The 20,799-nt window shown below is 41.5% G+C and overlaps 1 protein-coding gene across 8 annotated transcripts in view; it reads right to left on the bottom strand.

The window, feature by feature from the left end:
- Positions 1–20,799, bottom strand: part of CRACD (capping protein inhibiting regulator of actin dynamics) — a 308,316-nt gene that overhangs the window by 29,442 nt on the left and 258,075 nt on the right. For 4 of the 8 annotated variants that reach the window (XM_060188033.1, XM_060188029.1, XM_060188031.1 and 1 more), the window contains one exon: positions 2,083–2,218. The exons of 1 other annotated variant lie outside the window; for it this stretch is intronic. In XM_060188033.1, the coding sequence (XP_060044016.1) occupies positions 2,083–2,202 (120 nt within the window). In that variant the 5' untranslated portion in view covers positions 2,203–2,218. Of the gene's footprint in view, positions 1–2,082; positions 2,219–9,020; positions 9,160–20,799 lie in introns of those variants that run through there. 3 more of the 8 variants (XM_060188030.1, XM_060188032.1, XM_060188036.1) reach the window with 2 other exon arrangements.

The following is a 20,799-nucleotide window of genomic DNA, read 5'->3' on the forward strand; positions in this document are numbered from 1 at the left end:
GTTATTTCTCATGTCACTCCAAAAATCACATTTTCTATGCTACAAGCCCTATTTCCCTTCTTGCAGAGCAAAGTCTTTTATATTAAAAAAGAAATGCAACCCTACAGCTATAAGGAAGCTTATAAATTCATGCAGCACAAGTAAAGTTAGACAGAATTTCTTGGAGGAGCTGTTGTCAGAAGGAGAAAACTCAAATTAGTTCCTCCCAATTTTGTGTTTTCATTCACACAATCCCTGTGTTAATAAAACTGTTACTTTAGGGAAGGTTTTTTTTTTTTTTTTTACTTTACATGTTATTAATGATGAGGTCAGATTCTTTAAAATGGAGTCTGAGTGAAAGAAAGAGTGAAAAGCACCAATATTTCTATTGCATTTCTATATTTTCAGTATCACAGAATATGGATATTCATTTGCTACAATTCCATAGCTACTTCTTAGAATGACAGTGACATGTGGTGTGATGTTTGTTACAGAGTAGAGACTCTTTTAAGACAATACATTATTATTATTTTTTGTTCCAGGGTCTCAGCGCAGGGCATCATACATGTGAAGCACGCACTCTGCCACTGCACTACATCTCTGGCCAGACTACAGCCAAATTTTAGAATAATTCCTTGAAACCTTTTGTTAAATATAGCTCTTTTATAGACTGACATCTATAAGGCACCCCTGTTAGTAAGAGGATATTATAACTCGGGTTCAGAACTTTTTTGGAATAATATTCCAGGAGTCAAGATGCCTCAGGAAGGAAAATCAAGAAGGAAGTGGATCAAAGGTTTCTTTGTACATCACCACCCTTCTGTCTTCTCCAACATTTGAGAAGTGACAGCTTCTTTTCTTTTTCCTTCCTGCTTTGCTTTCTTTCTCTCTTCCATCCATCTTTCCTTTCTTGTTTTCCCAGAGCACTGCTCAGCTCTGGCTTAGGGTGGTGCTAGGGATTGAATCTGGGAATTTGAGCCTCAGGCATGAAAGTCTTCTGCATAACCACTATATTATCTCCATTAACCCCATAGCTTGCTTTTTCTACTGCGTCTATACAATGTGTACTATGCACAGCCATCTAGAACTATGGATGGATGGTGGTTAGGAAACACTGGCATGTAGATAGTCTAGGTTAGTTCTGCAGGCAGGACTCTGGCCTTTAGAGGTGATCTGGGTACATGAGAGTGTGGTTCCAGGCTCTCAGTTTATGTGGCTGTTTCCCTAGTTTGCTGTATGCTGTCTTCTACAATGACTGTGTGGAATATGGGACCAAACACAGGTTACAAAATGCATTAACTAATGGTCAGTAGGAACAAGAACAGTTCAAGAAAACTCAGAGTTCAATGCTTCATCGTGAGCAACTCAAGGCAGTTCTTTCATTTTTTTCCTGCTCATTCATTCATTCATTCATTCCTTTATTCACTGATTATCATGGACTATAGAAAGATGGACACCAACACAATGGAGGTCCCTGTTCATAATCTGGATCACCTCTCTGTCCTGAGAGTGGATTCTACTGAGCAATTGGGCAAACTTACACCACCAAATCTCAAGTGTCTATTGTATTTAGCATAGCATTATATTTTCATTCACTGTGAACTGCCACCAGAGTTCATTTTATGCAACATGAGAGGGAAGAAGGTCTAGCAGTTTCCTGGCATTTCTCTGAGACAAGATGGCTGGCGGGGGCAAGCCTCCCTCCTCACTGCACAGAGAACTGTCCCCTCAGCAGACAGTCAACCTTGTTCCTGGGGTAATGGCAAATGTACTAGTCAGGACTCTTTTCTCCCCCTATATTCTGCAGCTTCTTTTGGATACCTGTCATGTGGAGTTAAGATATGACACAATTTGAGATAAGAGGGCCAGGATGTGATGTCAGTGGGTTACAGTAGTGGTAACACAGCTTTCACAGGTAAACAGAAAGCTTCCAGAGAACGAACTCAGGTTCCAGAAAACAAAAATCTGCACCAAGAGTCATCCCCTGCCAGAACTCCCAGTCTTCTCCTCAAAGGCAAGCTACGAGTTTCCCTCCCACCTCCTGCCTCCTGCCACAGCCCAGCCCCTCCTGTGGCTCTGACCTCCAATCTCAAGTTGTCTTACCTGAAGAGTTTTGACTTTGCCCAGGATGTTGTCCTGTGACATTGCTTGAACTGTCTGCTCACTTTCTGCTCCCCCATCAGGGATAAAAATACTGTCATGGGAAAACGCCCGGGTTCCCATAGAACAGTTGAAGGACCTGGAATGCAAATCATGTGCTTCATTTTATTAGGATGATCACATTTCTTTTGGCAATTCAGTTCCCCATGCTTCCTGATTTGAGAGAAATCCACCCACATCCCCTGTCTGGCTCAGACAGTACTTCCAGTTCTGTGTCCTTCTCTGCTTGAGGTCAGCCAAGTCACTGGGCTGGTGAAGGGGCCCCACAGGGACAAGGCAGCAGCATCTCCAACACAACAGCATTTCAGAGTCACTCTCAGAGAGAATTCAAAGGCTTTTCTTTGTGGAGACACTAGGACAGAAGGCACTGCAGAAATGGTGACTGGTTTAGCTTTACCCCATTAAATCCTATCTGCCACACTTCCTTTTTAAATCATTTAATTTAATTTTATCAATATTATTATTTTTCTTTTGCCACTAGGGCTATTGCAGGGGCTCAGTGCCTGCACAATAAGTCCACTGCTCTTGGAGACCCCTTCCTTCTTTCCTTCCTTCCTTCCTTTTTTTCTTTGATAGGACAGAGAGCAGTTGGGGGTGGGGGGGAAGAAAGACTTCTGAGTCACCACTTATGAAGTTTCCCCCTGCAGGTGGGGACTGTGGGATTTACCCCAGGTTCTTAAGTTCAACCAGGTACAACACCTCCTGGTCCTGATTTATTTATTACCAGAGCACCACTCAGCTCTGGTTTATAGTGGTGCTGGAGACTGAACCTGAGATTTCATTTTAATGAGAGGTAAGAAAAACACAGAGAAATACCAGAGCCTGCTTAGCTCGGGCTTGTGGTGCTGGGAATCGAACCTGGTACCTTAGTGCCTCAGATATTAAAACGTTTTGTGTAACCATTATGCTGTCTCTTCAGCCCCACACTTTTTAAGTAACATGCTGATCTGGGAGTAAGATACAAAAGTTTCTTTACTTTTTACAGACTGAGGCTAGGAGGCAGGGGAGATCTGCTCTGCTCCCAACTTCTTCCCTGAAAGGGTCGACACAGAGAGAGGCAGCATCCAGGGTCAGGACCCAGGGCTGGGGTGCCAGCTAACTGGAGCCTCTGGAGCAGAGGGTGGGGCAGAAGACCCTAGGAAAAACCCACCTGGGGCACCAAGGACAAACTTCTTCCCCACCACTGGCCCCCAGGCTGGCATATCTGTCCCCAGCTTCAGAAGGGACTAGACAGCAGCCTCGAGACATCTCAGGTTTGGGGTGGTGGGGTATGGGCAGGAAACTACCCAGAAGCTTCTGGGAGGCAGTAGGGAGAAGGGAAGAGGATGTTATAAGCAAACTGAAAGATACATATCTAAAACAGACTTGAAGAGGACTAGAATTGCTAATGGGGCTGCCCGATGCTTTCAGAGACTAGAAAAAGAGGGTAGGTGTGTGCCAGGGTGCCTCTGATGGGCACCATGCATACTGAGGACATTAGAGGCAGCAGGTAACTCAGCAACAAGCACTCTTCAGCTGGAGGGTTCACTCCTGGGGGTGGCAGCTGCTACTCCCTTTTATGCCTTCTAGAAAGCTCAGGGAAGAAAAGCCATTTCCTGGGAGAGACCCTCCAAGCTGGCACCTCTGAGCTGAATCACAGAAATAATAATGTAGGCAGGGGGGCTGGCCAACCTGAGATCTAACTGGGAAGACTGAGTATCAAAACAGAGCATCTCCTTCACCAAATCAGAGGCAGCATGGTCACAACACCATGTGAGTTAGAAGCAAAAGTCTTGGATGTGTGTCTCCTGGCTCTGTGAACTTAGGCAATCATCATCGTCATTATCATCACCATCATCATGATGTGGATGAAGACACCGTCCTGAGTTTTATTTTCATTATCTTATCATCAGTACCTTGCTGAAGATGGAGCTCAAGGCAAAGCACCTCATCTAAAGTCATCCTGACAGAAGTGAGAAACTAAGTTCAGATCTGCTGAACAGAATCCTGAGCCACTCTGCTGAAGTGTTTTAAAATGATAGAAGGTATTATGGGATCCTTGTCCATGAGTAGCTGGGAATCAGTGGGTGAGGAAAACAGAGTGTCATCTCACTGGGACTGGGATATATAGCAAGAATAATGAGATAAATATAAATATATAACATATAATAATATATAATGTATATAAATATTAATGGGATAAATAGCAAGAATAATGAGATAGATATAAATATATAATATATAATAATATATAATGTATATAATATATAAATATAAATGAGATAAATGGGATAAATAGCAAGAATAATGAGACATCTTCAGCTAAATAACACAAGACTGCTCTATGACATGTGTGACCTTAGCAATATAAAAGAAAATTAGTTCAGTAAACGTTCTGTTATTAAAGGAAAGGAAAGGAAATATATCAGAGATACCAGGCTGTGGCACACCAGGTTAGGCGCACATAGTACGACGCACAAGTACCCACACAGTGATTCCAGTGAGAGCCCCTAGCTCCACACCTTCACCGGCAGGAAAGGTCTGCAGGTGTCTTTCTCTCCCCACTCTCTACCTCCCCCTCTTCTCTCAATTTCTCTCTGTCCTATCCAATAACAAGAGCAACAACAATTAACAACAAAACAGAGAAAATGACCTCCAGGAATGGTGGATTCGTAGTGCAGGCACTGAGCCCCAGCGATAACCCCGGAGAAAATAAAATAAAATGTAGAGTAGAGTAGAGTAGAGTAGAGTAAAGTAGAGTAGAGTAGAGTAGAGTAGAGTAGAGTAAAATAAAGTAAAATAAAATAAAATTGGAATAAATAAGGACAGACGCAGGTTTACAAGTATTAATACAAACACATGTACACCCTAATCCACCTTAGATGCTTAACACATGTTTATCAAGATCTCCCAGAAGTATAAACACAGCACATCAGTGCTAGTTCAAGATCTTCCCCAGTTCCCAAGTAGCTCTTGACTGACTCATACTTTATTTCATGCTCCCATTATTTTTCCCCTGTTCTTTGTGCTTCCCCAGTGTTCTTAAGTAAGATTTAATCTGTTATCCACTTCCAGATGATCAGACTGAAAAATCAAGAAAAAAGAATAAAAGTAGCAACAGTGGTACTACTACTAATAAAGGTGAAAGTCACAATGGCAATAATGATACTGCTTAATTTTTATTGAGGACTTACCAAAGACGTTATACTGATCTATTTAAAGCATATCTAAATTCTTTTGATAAAGAATGATTAACTCGGGAGTCGAGTGGTAGTGCAGCAGGTTAAGCGCAGGTGGCACAAAGCCGACATAAGGATCCCGGTTCGAGCCCCCAGCTCCCCACCTGCAGGTGAGTCGCTTCACAAGTGGTGAAGCAGGTCTGCAGGTGTCTATCTTTCTCTCTGACTCTCTGTCTTCCCCTCCTCCATTTCTCTCTGTCCTGTCCAACAATATCATCAATGACAATAACAATAAGCACAACAACAACAAAAAAAGGCAACAAAAAGGAAAATAAATAAAATAAAGAATTACTCTTAAAAAAATGATTAACTCAGGGACCAGGTGGTGGAGCACCTGGTTAAGCACTCACATTACAGTGCGCAAGGACCCAGGTTCGAGCCCCTGGTCCCCACCTGCAGGGGGAAAGCTTCACAAGTGGTGAAGCAGGGCTGCAGGTGTCTCTCTGTCTCTCCCCCAGTCTCTGTCTCTATCTAATAGTAAATAACTATAAATATTTTTAAATGATTAACTCTTATGTGAGAGGCATTAATATTTATTTATCTATTTATTTGCCACTAGGGTTATTGCTGGGACTCTGTGCCTGCATGACTCCACCGTTTCTAGTGGCCTTTTTTTTTTTTTTTTTTAAAGCGTGAGAGACAAAGAGGGAGACACAGTGAAAGAGAGACATCTGCAGTGCTGCTCTGCTGCTCATTTCCACTGATGGTAGAACTGGGAGCTTGAACCAGGGTCCCTGAGCATGGTCACATGTGCTCTACTGTATGCACAGCACCTGGCCCCAATAGGCATTATCTTAAAGCTGATTTTATAAACGAGGAAACTAAAGCTTGCAGACAATGAATGAGTTGCCACAAATTAAGTGACTGGCTTATATATGCATGAATATGTTTCTGGCTTCTGTTCTGCTTGTTTTATAGCAATAATGCCACACTGTCTCAACTACTCTGCAATTACACAGCTAGTTATTTGAGAGCACAGGGCTTTATCTACCACACCACCTTGGGACTGTTACATAGCTAGTTATTATAACATTATATAGCTCTTAAATGGATCCTGCTATTTAGTACTTTACGTTTTTCTAGCCTTGTTAGTGTTTTTTCCAAGACAGCTAATTCTTGTCTCTTTTCACCTCTATATAAATTAATAAACTCTCACACACTCCTAGGATTTCTTTCATGATGCCACTAGGTCTACTTAAATTTTGGCATAACTGATACCTTTTCAATCTTTTAAGTCCATGAACATCAAATATACTCCTATTATCTCTCAAAAAGATTTTGTAGTTTTCTGCAAAGGGGTCTTTTACATATTTTGATAGATTTGTTTCTATATCCTTGGTATTGTTAAGTCAACTGTAAATGAAATGGTGTTCTTTTTTTTTTTTTTTTTTTTGCCTCCAGGGTTATTGCCAGAGCCTGCACTTCAATTCCACTGCTCCTTGTGGACATATTTTTTCAGCTGTTGTCGTTGTTGTTGTTGTTGTTGTTGCTATTTTTGTTGCTGCTGCTGCTGTTGTTGGATAGGACAGCGAAAAATCAGGAGAGGAGGGGAAGACAGAGATGGGTAGGGATCTAGGGGCTCACACTGAGATCCTTGCATGGGTCCCTGCACTTCATATTATGTGTGCTTAAACCCACCCAGCTCCTGGACTGTGAACTTCTAAATTCAGCCCCTCTCCTCCTGAGTGTGGGGTCTTCTTCCCATGAGATTGTCAGCTAACATTTTACTCAAGATGATACAGTTTGGATTTTAGTTCTGACCTAATTCTCAGCTCATTACTCCTCTCTGTGTCCAACCTGCTGTTACAGTTTTCTACAAGTTGTTAATTTTGATAACAAGATGTTTTCAAAACTAGAATGTCTTACTTACTTTTCTTTAAAAGATTCCAGTGCTCTAGTGAAATTATCTTCTCGACTTCTTTGCTGAATAAATTAACCACAAGTACTGAAGTCTCTGTCCGAAGTTCCAGTATCTCAGTCACCTGGGGGTCTATTATTTTGTTTGCCGGCAATCTGTTTCTATCTGTTTGATACATTTTAAAATCTGAAATCTACACTTCACACACATGAATAACTGTAGAGGCTAGTTTTCTCCAGTAGAGATTGGCTTCTTTGTCACCTGCCAGGCTGCCACAGTCACAGTTTCTCTTTTTTTTTTCTTTGCATATCCACTATGCCACCTCCCCTCTCTTTCCCTCTCTCTCCTTATTTCTCTATTTTCTAACATAATTTAAAAAAAAAGAAGAAGAAGAAAAGGGGGGGGCAGGTGGCAGATCACATGTTACAATACACAATGTTCAAGTCCCTGGTTCCCAGCTTCAGGGAGAAGCTTCGCAAGTGGTGAAGCAGGGCTGCAGGCGTTTCTTGTCTCTCTCCCTCACTGCCACAGTCACACTTTCAAAGGGGAAGCAGATACATTTTTGCTACTTCTTAAATATCTACATACCAGAGCCTACTTGTGGACATGGTCATTATTATTATGATTTATTTTTTAATATTATTATTACCAAAGCACTGCTCAGCTCTAGCTTATGGTGAGGTGGGGGATTGAACCTCAGATTTTGAAGCCTTAGGCACAAAAATCTCTTGGTATAATAACCATTATGCTATCTTCTCTGCTCCCACACGGTCATTATTCTTAGGAGGATTACATTTTTTGTCTTTTATTTTTTTATTATCTTTATTTATCTATTAGATACAGACAGCCAGAAATTGAGAGGGAAGAGGGTAACAGATGGAGAGAGACACCGAGACACCTGCAGCCCTGCTTCACCACTCTCAAAGCTTTTCCCCTGCAGGTGGGGGGCTAGGGGCTCAAACTCTGGTCCTTACACATTGTAACATGTCCACTCAACCAGGTGCACCACCACCTGGCCCCCAGGAGGATTACTTTTCAAAGTGACCAATAATCTTTGCATCGTTCTCTTCTGTCCCTCTTTTTAAATGTAGCCCCAGGGATTAAATTCAGTTTCTCAGGTATGTGTAATACTGCTAAGTGGCCGACCAGGCCTGATTTTCTATTCTTTATTTTCTGAGGGGAAAGAGGGAGAGACAGAGTGAGAGGAAAGATATCATAGCTCAGTTCCACCATCTATACAGCCCCCTTGATACTATCCATGGGGCTTCAATATGGTACCAGGGTTTGAACCCAGGGTCTCCCACACTATGAAGCACACATTTTACCGAGTTAGCTATCTAACTCCTTTTCTCTTGGATCTGATTTTTGTATCCATTTTAAAGTTCTGAGAAGAAACAGTGGAGGAGAATGCTAACTGGGTTATTAGTTACATAAATGAATATTCTCCTCTAAAAATTCAGTTTAAGTAATATAATGTGAATTAACATTTACTTTTTGGCAACTTGTATAATTTTGAATCTTTGGTAATCACGGTTACCAGTGCTGACTCCTGGTAATTCTACAACTTGAATTCTTTCTTTTTCTCTGAAGGGAAAGCCAAGACAAAGAGTGGGTAAAATCATTGCTCAAAGTTCCACAGTTTGAGGCAGGGCTAGAACTGAAACTGAATAGCTCATGTGAGAAAAATCTCTGCTTGAAACTTTGTTCTAATGAACAAAGAGCTTAGATGAACCATTGTTCGTAACCAGCTGGAAACCACAATGACATGATTGGAAGGTAGAGGGGCAATTGACCACAAACTGTACCTTAGCAGAATTCATCTAGACTTCTTTATTCTTGACATTTAAAGATCTTTCATGATTGATCGCAAAGCAGGCCAGTCCTCCTTCCATTCATTATGAGTGGGCCAAGAGGCAGGGGCTTCTGAACCTTCAGGTTGCAAATCTAGTGGAAGAAATGGGGCTTACAGAATGGGAGCCTTCTCTCTGACGCTGAGAACACAGAAAGGCCTATGATGCATGAAAGGATGTGTCTAATAACCTTGAAAAATCTCCCAGATTTTTAACTTCTAACTAAAGGGCTAGCAATATAGTCATTTAACTGTCAATTTTTTTTTTGAAAAAAATTTGAAATCAAACACAAAGCACACATGGAAATAGTAAATACTAGCAGTAAAGAAAGAGGATGATTTCAGAAATTTAGAGCAACACTGGCTGCTGGGAAACAGTTTTAATGAGCTCAGAGAGGAATTCCAGCCATGATTTAGGCCACAAAAAATAGCTTTTTTCAATCTGGAAGTCTAAGGAACACATGTTCCTGGGACCCTTTGGACAAAGGAATATAGTTGAGATACTGTAACTCTCTTTCCTATATTTCTGAGCTGGCTTTGCTGTTACTGCCATTGATATAAATGACTATTGGCAGAGAGGTGCTGATTCTAAGCATCTATGCAGAGGCTCCTAATCAGACCATTAGAGACCAGCGTTTAGTCTTCTCCCTCAACTCTTCCCTGACTCTTGTGGCTATTTTTCCAAAGGTACAGATGGTAGACAAGCCTGAGGCTACTCTTGTGGCAAAATGATTGTTTTTTAAAAATTTAATAACTGCCTTCCTGACTCTAAAACTACACTCTCTTCTCTCTTTTTCTACCCACAAGTCTCCAGTTACAAGGTGGATCCTGCTACCTAGCTTTGACAATTCATCTACAGACTTAACATGAATAAAACCTAAGTCATCAGTGTTTGTCATGAAATTCTTCTCTTCCCACAGGGGGGTGGGTAGGTGGGTGGAAAGAGGACCCTCCCCTCCTAGTGCCAAAGTTTTCTTCAGTGTGGTAGGGGCTGGGTTTAAACCTGGATGTTCAAATGACAAAGAAATTTGCTATCTAAGTGAGTGTTTTGCTGGTCTTCCTACTGTCATTCTTTCAGAATTCTCCTAGATCCTCCTAGAATCATTCCTCAGGATATATGTTTCTATGAATGAGTCTAGAAGTTAGGGTAAAGGCCTTAATCCAAGAAACACATGAAAAAATGCTCCAAGTCTTTGATTATCAGAGAAATGCAAATAAAGACAACAATGAGATACCACTTCACTCCTGTGAGAATGTCATACATCAGAAAAGGTAACAGCAACAAATGCTGGTAAGGTTGTGGGGTCAAAGGAAACCTCCTACACTGCTGATGGGAATGTAAATTGGTCCAACTTCCAACCTCTGTGGAGAACAGTCTGGAGAACTCTCAGAAGGCTAGAAATGGACCTACCCTATGATCCTACAATTCCTTTCCTGGGGATATATCCTAAGGAACCCAACATGCCCATCCAAAAAGATCTGTGTACACATACATTCTTAGCACAATTTGTAATAGCCTAAACCTGAAAACAACCCAGGTGTCCAACAACAGAGGAGTGGCTGAGCAAGTTGTGGTTTATATACACAATGGAATACTACCCAGCTATTAAAAATGGTGACTTCACCATTTTCAGCCGATCCTGGATGAACCTTGAAAAATTCATGTTAAGTGAAATAAGTCAGAAACAGAAGGATGACTATGGGATAATCTCACTCTCGGGCAGACATTGAAAAACAAGATTAGAAGAGTAAACACAAGTAGAACCTGAACTGGAATTGGCATGTTGCACCAAAGTAAAAGATTCTGGGGTGGGTCGGGGGGAGAATACAGGTACAAAAAGGATGATAGAGGACCTAGTGGGGGTTGTATTGTTATACAATATGGAAAACTGGGAAATGTTATGCATGTACAAACTATTGTATTAACTGTTGAATGTAAAACATTAATTCCCCAATAAAGAAATTTAAAAAAAAGAAAAGAAAAGGCCTTAATCGGTGATATTATCTGTCCTTTGCATTCAGAAATTCTTCTAAAGCATGATTAAAATCAATGAGTAGGCCTGCAAGTCCTGAGTTCACAGCTAGTGTCAAGCTTGCAGTAGAACCTGCCTACCCACACATCTCAGGACTGCACTTGGAGGTCTGGATTGCTGCATGTCCCTGGTGGGTCTCTGCAAGGCAACCAGCATCTGAAAGGGGAGCTGCTAATCCAGAGCAGCTGTGACAGACAGCAGTCCTCATGCAGCACAGTCAGTGTTCAAAGGGTCTGAGGTTATCACTCAACTCATAAATGAATCCCCGAGGCCAAAAGGGCTGTGGATATGAGAGCCAAAGCCTGACTTGATCAAGACACAACTCAGGCTCCTGCTCACAGAAGCTGTGTCAAGAGCCCCACCCATTTCCCCACAATTGCAAATATTTTTTAAATTATTTATTTTAATGAGAGAGAGATATAGAGAGAACGATACAGAGAAAGACCAGAGCACCTCTCCAGATTCAAAGGAGGTCTCGAAACTTTACATCAGGCTCAACCTGATGCTGTTGACTGGCTACAGAAGAAGGGCAAAAGCTAGAAGAAGAAGAAGACTGCCCAGGTCTAGTTTATGGTGATGCTGGAGGTTGAACCCGAGACCTCAGAGCCTCAGGCATCAGAATTTTACGCATTGCTATTATACTATTTCCCCAGCCAACCCTCAATTGCACAAATCTTATACAGGAAGAAGTGAACCAAATTTATTGCTTAAAATAAATCTGCTGCATTAATCAAGATTTTGACACAGGTATTAATATCACACTATGGCTCATAATTCTGTGAAGACACAGTGGAAAGAGTAAGCAGGCATGTTCGAAATCATCATTTCACACTGAACATTTGATACCACTTCCTCTCCTCTACTTAAACAATCAGTATCACAAGTGAATCTACTAAATATTATATGAGTCTTAATAGAATGAAAGCTAGAAAAGAAGGAGAACAAAGTGGAGTAAGAGGAAGAGAAGAGGAAAAATCAAAGACAATCCCTTGGAAGAGAATTCCTAAAATCATGAGTGTTGGTCATTACGCCAGGGGTCCCCTGCATTGTTTGATGCTGTGGTTATTTACATAATCACTGTTTTGCCTGAGACCCACCCTGCCTGCAGGGTATTGGTTTAATCTCCACTGGTTATATGGAAGCTTGCTACCTTCCTGCTCTTTCCTTCTCTCCACCCCCTCTCCTAGCTAATTCCTTTTTCAACCTGCCACTTCCATTTCAGAAGATATTAAGGCATTTTCTCTGATCAATAAAGGCATTGCATTGCGTTCCCACTCAGTCACAAGTTCCTGGTTGTCTCTCTTCTGCCCGCAAAGCTAGCCTGGCACATAAGGAAACTTTGAGATTGATTAAAAAGGCCACCCTGGTGTTGGATTCACATATCAGCCCTCACAGATGGAACCCTCCCCACTCCTGTTATGCCAGGCAGTTTAAGTTCCACCAACAGGACCCATTACCTGGAGACCAGCGGGTCCGTGTAGGTTGTGCCAATTCTAAGCGAAAGTATATTTATTAGGTTCGAGACAAACTTGAGAGCGGCTTAGTGTGTCCTCTTCTACGTATTCTTCAACATAAATCCTTAATGGGTTTGGAAAGACAGGATGAGAGGCACTGCTGTTTCTCCCTTGTTCCAACTCCATCTCTTTCATTTTTCCAGTCAGCTGGGCTGATTGCCATAATTCTACCTACAAGCTCAAAGAGGCTACTTAAGAATAAGCAATATAGCACTCAAGGGCACAACTGGGCAGCATGTAGATAAAAAAATACAGGGCTGTTTTAAAGGCCCCATTTCTGCACTTAGTGGTAAAAAAGGTTTCAGGAAATTAGGCTGAGGCCTGGATGGGTTATCCTTTTACTGTGAAGTATGGATGGGAGTATATGGACTATTGTGCTTATAGCCACACACCAGCAGTATAAAGTTCACACTTTTTTATTTAAAAAATTTTAAAAATTTATTTATTATTGGATAGAGACAGAGAGAAACTGAGGAGGGTGGGGGAGATAAAGAGGGAGAGATACAGAGAGACACCTGCAGCCCTGCTTCACCACTTGTGAAGCTTTCCCCCTGCAGGTGGGGACTAGGGGCTTGAACCTGGGTCCTTGCGCACTGTAATGTGTGCGCTTAACTAGGTGCGCCACTGCCTGGCCCCACTTTTTTTTTTAAATTCATACTTTTTAACCTCAGGAGAAACTTTTATTTTTATTTACTTATTTAAATTTTGAAACCATTTCAAAGTTACAGACATGCTATAACTGTAGCATGAAGATTTTTTGCTTTCTTGGACCACCAGAGTGCAAGCTGTTGGCCAGGTGCCAACACTTATCCACTGATAAACATTCACATTGTTTCTGTCTTTTGGCTATTGTGAATCATGCTGCTTTAAATGCTGCTGCACTAGTCAAAGATTTTGATAGAGGTGTTAACATCACACTATGGCTCATAATTCTGTGAAGAGATAGTGGAAAGAGTAAGCAGGCAAGTTCTAAATCATCATTTCACACTGAACATTTGAGACCATGTCCTCTCCTCTACTCAGTTTAAACAATCAGTATCACAAGTGAATCATGGGCAATGGAGATGGAAGGTTTGTTCTTTGAAAAAAAAAAAGATTTTTTTATTTAATTTTAAAAATTATCTTTATTTATTTACTGGATAGAGACAGTCAGAAATCAAGAGGGAAGAAGGAAATAGTGAGGGAGAGAGACAGAGAGACACCTGCACCACTGCTTCACTTGCAAAGCTTTCCCCCTGCAGGTGGGGCCTGGGGGCTTGAACCTAGGTCCTTGTGCACTGTAACATGTGCGCTCAACCAGGTGTGCCACCACCCGGCCCCAAAAGATTTATTTTTTTATGACAGAGAGAAACTAGAATACTGATCTGGTATATGCTGTGCCCAGGATTGAACCTGGAACTTCATGTATGCAAATCCTGAGCTCTGGTCACTGAGAGCTTCCACGGCTACACAGAGGATTTGTTCTTGGACACACAAAGATGTGCATGAGGACCCTCAGCAATAGTGGACGGAGCACTAAGGCAGTTAAAGGGCTAATTGAGTGTATAATTGTCACTTTCACCCTGGTTTTCCCTCCAGCCTATTGTAAAACGAGTGACATCTGTCTGTAAATAACCACGGACTGGTGTCCTCTCCAATTCAGCTGTCTCTCAAACTCTACATTCATCCTCAAACAGTTGATCTACCACCTCAGCAATCTTTTTACTGGTCCCTTTTTGAATAAATCCTGCCCAGATGAAGATGTAATGGTTGTTTAGTATTGAAGGCTCCTTAAAACACAGCCCTAAACTACTCTGGCTCTATAATATGGAGGTTGGAATTTAATGCTTGGGGTCAAGTCAGTGTATCTGCCTCAGAAACCTGGCTGCTCACTTACAGCTGTGTGGCCTTGAACAAATAAGCAAACTTCCTGGTGCCTCAGTTTCCTTATTTGCGATTGAAGATAATAATAGGACCGATCTCACAGAGCCTTTGTTAGAATTATGTGAATTACAAGATGAATTTGTTTTGCTTAAAATAATGTAGGTACTAGTCTACATGTCACACATTCCTCTCTAGTATCTATCACTGCCTAGGCCTTTCCTCCTCAAGGCCAGTATCTCAGTTCAGGGCCTACTTGTCTTTCAAAAATCTAGCTCAAGGGGGCTGGGCAGTAGTGCAGCTGGTCAAGCACACATAGTGCAAAGCGCTAGGACTGGAGCAAGGATCCCAGTTCGATGTCTCAGGTCCCCACCTGCAGGCAGTGGTGGTGGTGGTGGGGCGGTTTACAAGCAGTGAAGCAGGTCTACAGGTGTCTTGTCTTTTTCTCCCCCTCACTGTATTCCCCTCTTCTCTCAATCTCTCTCTGTCCTATCTAATAACAACAGTAACAGCAGCAGCAACAACAACAGCAACAATGAAAAAAAAATGGATGCCAGGAGCAGTGGATTCGTAGTGCAGGCACTAAACCCCAGCAATAACCCTGAAGGAAAAAAAAAAAAAACTAGCTCAAATCTTATCAAGCCCACAGTCTTTCCTGCTTCCTGGAAGAAAGGGAGTTTTTCCGCCTCTGAAAGTTCTCTGCATATATCTCTTGCTATTGTATGTTATGGTTATTATCTTCATCCTTAACTGAGGAGGAAAGTAAAAGGGCTCTTTATAAAGCACTATACAAATGTGACTCGCTTATATTAATTTTTATTATTAGGGTTTTAACGTTGGCTTGCAAAACTATATGATTTCACGGGCAGAGCTTCTAATAATAATGGTAGAATCACCCTGTCTCCACTAGAGTACTATGAGCTGCAGGGATCATATTCATTATCTTTATTTCACCCACAGTGCTTTATACTATAAGCTTAATGAGTAACATTTAACAGTGGCTGAATACATAACTAAAAATGTGGGAGTAGTTAGTTTATTGGATTAGCTTCCTATGGAGAGGTCACTAGGATGAGAGACAGGATATAAAAATATGACTGTTGCACCAAAGTAAAAAACTCTGGGCTGGGGGGTGGGTAGGCTGGGGGGGGGGTGAATACAGGTCCTGGAAAAGGATGACAGAGGACCTAGTGGGAGTTGTATTGTTATGTGGAAAATTGAGAAATGTTATGAATGTACAAACTATTGTATTCACTGTCAAATGTAAAACATTAATCCCCCAAAAAAGGAAAAAAAAAAGAATTGGAAAAAAAAAAAGAAAAAAACCATGTATGAATCTGCAAGCATTATGCTGCACAAAAAGAGTATCAACTACATGATTCCACTTATATGAAATTCAAGAACAAGCAAAACTAAATGATGACAGACAGGGGATGTAATTCAGCCTTCAAGGGGGAGACTCTGGGTTTCATCCTCTGGACCACATAATAGGAAAAATGAAAGCAAAGCATGATAAATGGAAGAGCAATGCTCTGGTCTTTGCCTTTGCCTCTCATACATATACTCAAAATAAAAGCAGATTAACTGACAAAAAAAATGTGATCGTGAGGTGGGAGAGTATTTCCAGCTCATGGGTCCCTCCAGGTAGGGTGGACCTATGCAGGTGATCACCTAGGAAAGCTCTGAGAGCCAGTGAATGGGCAGTTCTCAAGGATATTCAGTAGCTTTTGAGATTTATTCCAGACCTCCTTTTCAACTCAAGTTAGGGAACTGCCTTATTGATTTATTTGTATGTATATATATATATTTTATTTTTTTAAACTTTATTTGACAGAATAGAGAGAATTTGAGAGGGAGGGGAGATAGAAAAGGAGAGAGACACCTGCAGCCCTGTTTCATCATTTATAAAGCCTTCCCCCTGTAGATGGGGATCAGGGGCTTGAACCTAGGTCTTTGTGTATGGTAATATGTGCATTTGACCAGGTGTGCCACCACCCATCCCTCAGAAACTGCTTTAGACTTTGATTGCTTCTTCTGATTTTAAACTTTCTCAGGCTACAGTTGCCGGGTTTCATTCTGAATTAGCTATAGTTTACTTTAGCAGTCTAGACATCAGGAACCCCATAGCCCCTCTGCAGCAGAAAGGCCCTGCTTACAGGCTGCTCTCCTGGCTTTATACCTTTCATACTTGACCCATCTGTTATGTCAAACACACTTGATAGAAAGATTGATTGGTCGGGTGGTTCACACACTCATGTCAAACTATGGTGGGACAGGAAATGGTGAAATTGATCTTTCTTTTGGTTTGTTATTGAAAACAGTACTATGTCCACTAGAGGTAATACAGAGCCAGGCAAGCTGATTCCCTGATAGGACTTTGGATGCTGTTAAGAAGGGGAGATGAATATCAACAGTTAAATTACCAGAATAACCACCATACTGTACTTTTAGATCTGTGTCTTCATTCTTTCCAAGCTAGCCTGTCTAGAATGACATTTATGTGTTTGTTTATTTATTTATTATTGCCACCAGGGTTATTTTTTAATTTATTTTTTATTTAAGAAAGGATGAATTAACAAAACCATAGGGTAGGAGGGGTAACACTCCACTCAATTCCCACCACCCAATCTCCATATCCCACCCCCTCCCATGATAGCTTTCCCATTCTCTATCCCTCTGGGAGCATGGACCCAGGGTCATTGAGAGTTGCAGAAGGTAGAAGGTCTGGCTTCTGTAACTGCTTCCCCGCTGAACATGGGTGTTGACTGGTAGGTCCATACTCCCAGTCTGCCTCTCTCTTTCCCTAGTAAGGTGTGTCTCTGGGGAAGCTGAGCTCCAGGACACATTGGTGGGGTCTTCAATCCAGGGAAGCCTGGCCGGCAGGCATCCTGATAGCATCTGGAACCTGCCACCAGGGTTATTGCTGGGGTTTGGTGCAGTCACTATAATCCTCAACTTCTGGTGGCCATTTTTTCCCCCTTTCTACTTTTACTTTATTTTTATTTGACAGGACAGACAGAAATTGAGAGGATAAGGGAGGTATAGTGGGAGAGAGAATGACAGACACATGCAGACCTGCTTCAATGCTTATGAAGCATCCTCCCCATGAAGGCGGGGAGCCAGGGCTTGAACCCAGATCTTTATGCATGATGATAAGTGAGCTTAACTGAGTGTACCTCCACTGGCCCTGAATGACAATTATTTATATGGCTCTCTGGCATTTTGATTCTACTTCTCCCTAAGAGGTTGCCTTTCTTTCTTGGAGACATACACTCCTTGAGAACAAGGGATGCCACACCCAATGACAACTAGATACTTAAGACCAGGTTCAGTGCCCTATACCCATGCTTATCTGCACAGGTTGGAGAAACTAGACAGGTGGTGCATGATGACACTGTGGCCTAAAGCTCAGGGTATCAGGTGCTCACTATAGAGAGAGATGAGAAGCAAGGACTTGGGTTCAAGCCCCTGGGCCCCCACCTGAAGGGGGAAAGCTTCATGAGCAGTGAAGCAGGGCTATAGGTGACTCTCTGTTTCTCTGTCTCTATCTTTTTATCCCCTTCCTTCTCAATTTATCTAGCCTATCAAATAACAAATAAATATAATAGAAATTTTAAAAAATAAGAGAGGTGAGAAGGAAAGAAAAACAAAGTAAGTGAACTCTGCTGCTATGTTGTTCCATCCTTCACCTATTTTAACGTACAGATGAGCAGTCAGTCAGGTAGAGTATTTCCTGGAGCTCATGGCTTCAGCAGGGTCTGGTGTGAAATAAACAATGCAAAGCACTCACTAGGGAAAGATAGAAACAGGCTGGGGGGATAGATCAATCTGCCAATGTCCATGTCCAGCAGAGAAGAAATTACAGAAGTCAGGCCTCCTACCTTCTGCACCCCCCAAAATTTCAGTCTATACTTCCAGGGAAGGGAGACATGTTAGGGGAAGACGACTAGAGGGTTCCGAACTCCAATTCCACCAGCACCCAGAAAGAGAGGAGAAAAAAAGGAAAGACATTCAGAAGTAGTAATAGGTGTAGCTGCGACTTAAAATGGAAGAGAAGGCAGTACCATAAAAAATATGGGAAAATATATACATAGATAATTATAAAAATAAGTCAACTCCTATCTGTGACATTGGGACAATCACAGCAGTTTCCAGTGGCAGGAATGGGAACACAAAAATCTGGTGGTAGGAATGGTGTGGAACTACATCCCTGTTATTTTGTAATTTTGTATATCACTAATAAAAATAAAATATTTACTAAAAAAAAAAAAGAAAAGTAAAGGAAAATTGGCTGAGGGTAGGCATTTCTGGGAAAGATCTCCTCATTTACAAAACAGAAGACAGATGATTCCTTTTCTTGTTCCTCTTCTTTGCTATCTGCATGTGACACTTGGAACTGTGGCAGTCATATTAGGCCATAAGGAGATAAAGCTGAGGGACCAGGCGGTGCTACACTGGGTTAAGCGCACATAGTACAAACCAAAAGGACCCGCTCAAGGATCCCGGTTCCAGCCCCTGGCTCCCCACCTGCGGGGGCGGGAGGGATTCACAAGCAGTGATGCAGGTCTGTAGGTGTCTATCACATTCTCTCCCTCTCTGTTTCCCCTCCTCTCTCAATCTCTCTGTCCTATCCACTAAAAAAAACCCAGAAAAAATGGCTGCCAGGAGCAGTGGATTCACAGTGCAGGCACCAAGTTCCACTGATAACCCTGAAGGCAAAAAAAAAAAAAAAGGAGATAAAGCTGAGGACAAGAGCCTACTACTACCTGAGGATGAGGAAAAGAAAGATCTTGATGATGAGAGGATCTTGACGATGTTGCTGGGTTACTTCATTAAGGGACTTTGGAGCCCAGAAATTCCTCTAGGTGTGCAGGTATATCTGATAATATATTTCATTCTTGTTGAAGATATTCATTGTTGTGTTTTCTCTTACTGCTGAAACTATCCTACCTGATACAGCCTCCTATTCAGAACTAGAAGCATTTAGGCACATACTAAGATCCACTGACATCATCTAAATGTGGAGCAAGAGCTTACAGAGGGAAATTCTTCCCAGTCAAAAAAGAAGGCTTCCCACAGCTGCACAGTTAACACGTGTCTCAGGCCAGCCCTCTTACTCTTGATCCTTTGTCTTTTTTGGAGAAGCATCATGTAATTTGGGACCATAGATATTGGGTAATTACCATAGCAATGATTAGGGGATTCACTTCAGGAATAAGAAAATATAATTATAGTTCCATTGCAGCTTGTTTCCATGACAATAAGGGCAATTGTAATTGATCAGCAGTTTTCTCCCTAAACAAATCCATGAGTCTCACTGAAATGAAATGCTAAAGTGCAATTAATGACCCTCATCAAACAAACTAGAGTTGTTGGAAAAAACTGGACTCATAAGATTATATTTTTATGTGGCATTTTAGAGGCTCATCCCAGACTTTGCTATTCTATGAAAATAGATGGTAGTCAGGAGGCAACAGAATACCAAATTATGTAACTATTACAAAAGGAATTGAATATGTCATAGAAAGTCTAAAGAAAGAGGAAGAATGTTTGTAATCTTAAAACACAGACTCTTAGAAATCCCTCTGCCCATAGGTCCAGCCCTGTGTCTATATGACAAAAGATAAACAGTAGTTCAATAGTCCAACCTGTGTCTAAAGCTTTCTGGGGACTCCACTGGCTTCCAAGAAATTTATCCCACTGCTTAGCTGCCCCTTCTGCAGAAAGACCTTTTCATAAACTTCTCTTTCTATCATCTGAATCAGTTTAGTTTTTGCTTTATAGCCTGGAACTTGGAAACTCATTATCATAACATCCCCTTTATCTCAGTAATAATATTACCCTATATCTATAAAGTGCTATCTTGTAAGTAGATAGTCTAACGTTACATGTTATTTTTTGTTCTCATAATAATCTTGGGAGATAGCTTATCCATATAACAGATGAAGAGCTGGCTTGGTTAAGGGTATGTGGCTCATGAGTGAAAATACCTGGGAGCACCAGAGGACCCTGCCTCCTGCCCTGCTGCCCTCTCACATATTGTATCTCCAATGACTGCAGTAACAGACTCATCAACCTTCCTTTCCCTCTAGACATATCCAGCCAATCTTCTTTAATTCTCCTGCTTAGACAGTTCCTAATTTCATTCACTTAATGGGTTTCGTATTTTCTCTCTAATCCACGCTCAGTTGCAACCCATCCCTATGGAAAGAGGCAAATGTTTAGGTAAAAAGTCTTTCCTGACCTCATCTTTTATTTATTTATTTATTTATTCCCTTTTGTTGCCCTTGTTGTTTTCTTGTTGTTATTGATGTCGTCGTTGTTGGAT

This window comes from Erinaceus europaeus, chromosome 3, assembly GCF_950295315.1.
Source record: "Erinaceus europaeus chromosome 3, mEriEur2.1, whole genome shotgun sequence".
NCBI classification, from domain to species: Eukaryota; Metazoa; Chordata; class Mammalia; order Eulipotyphla; family Erinaceidae; genus Erinaceus; species Erinaceus europaeus.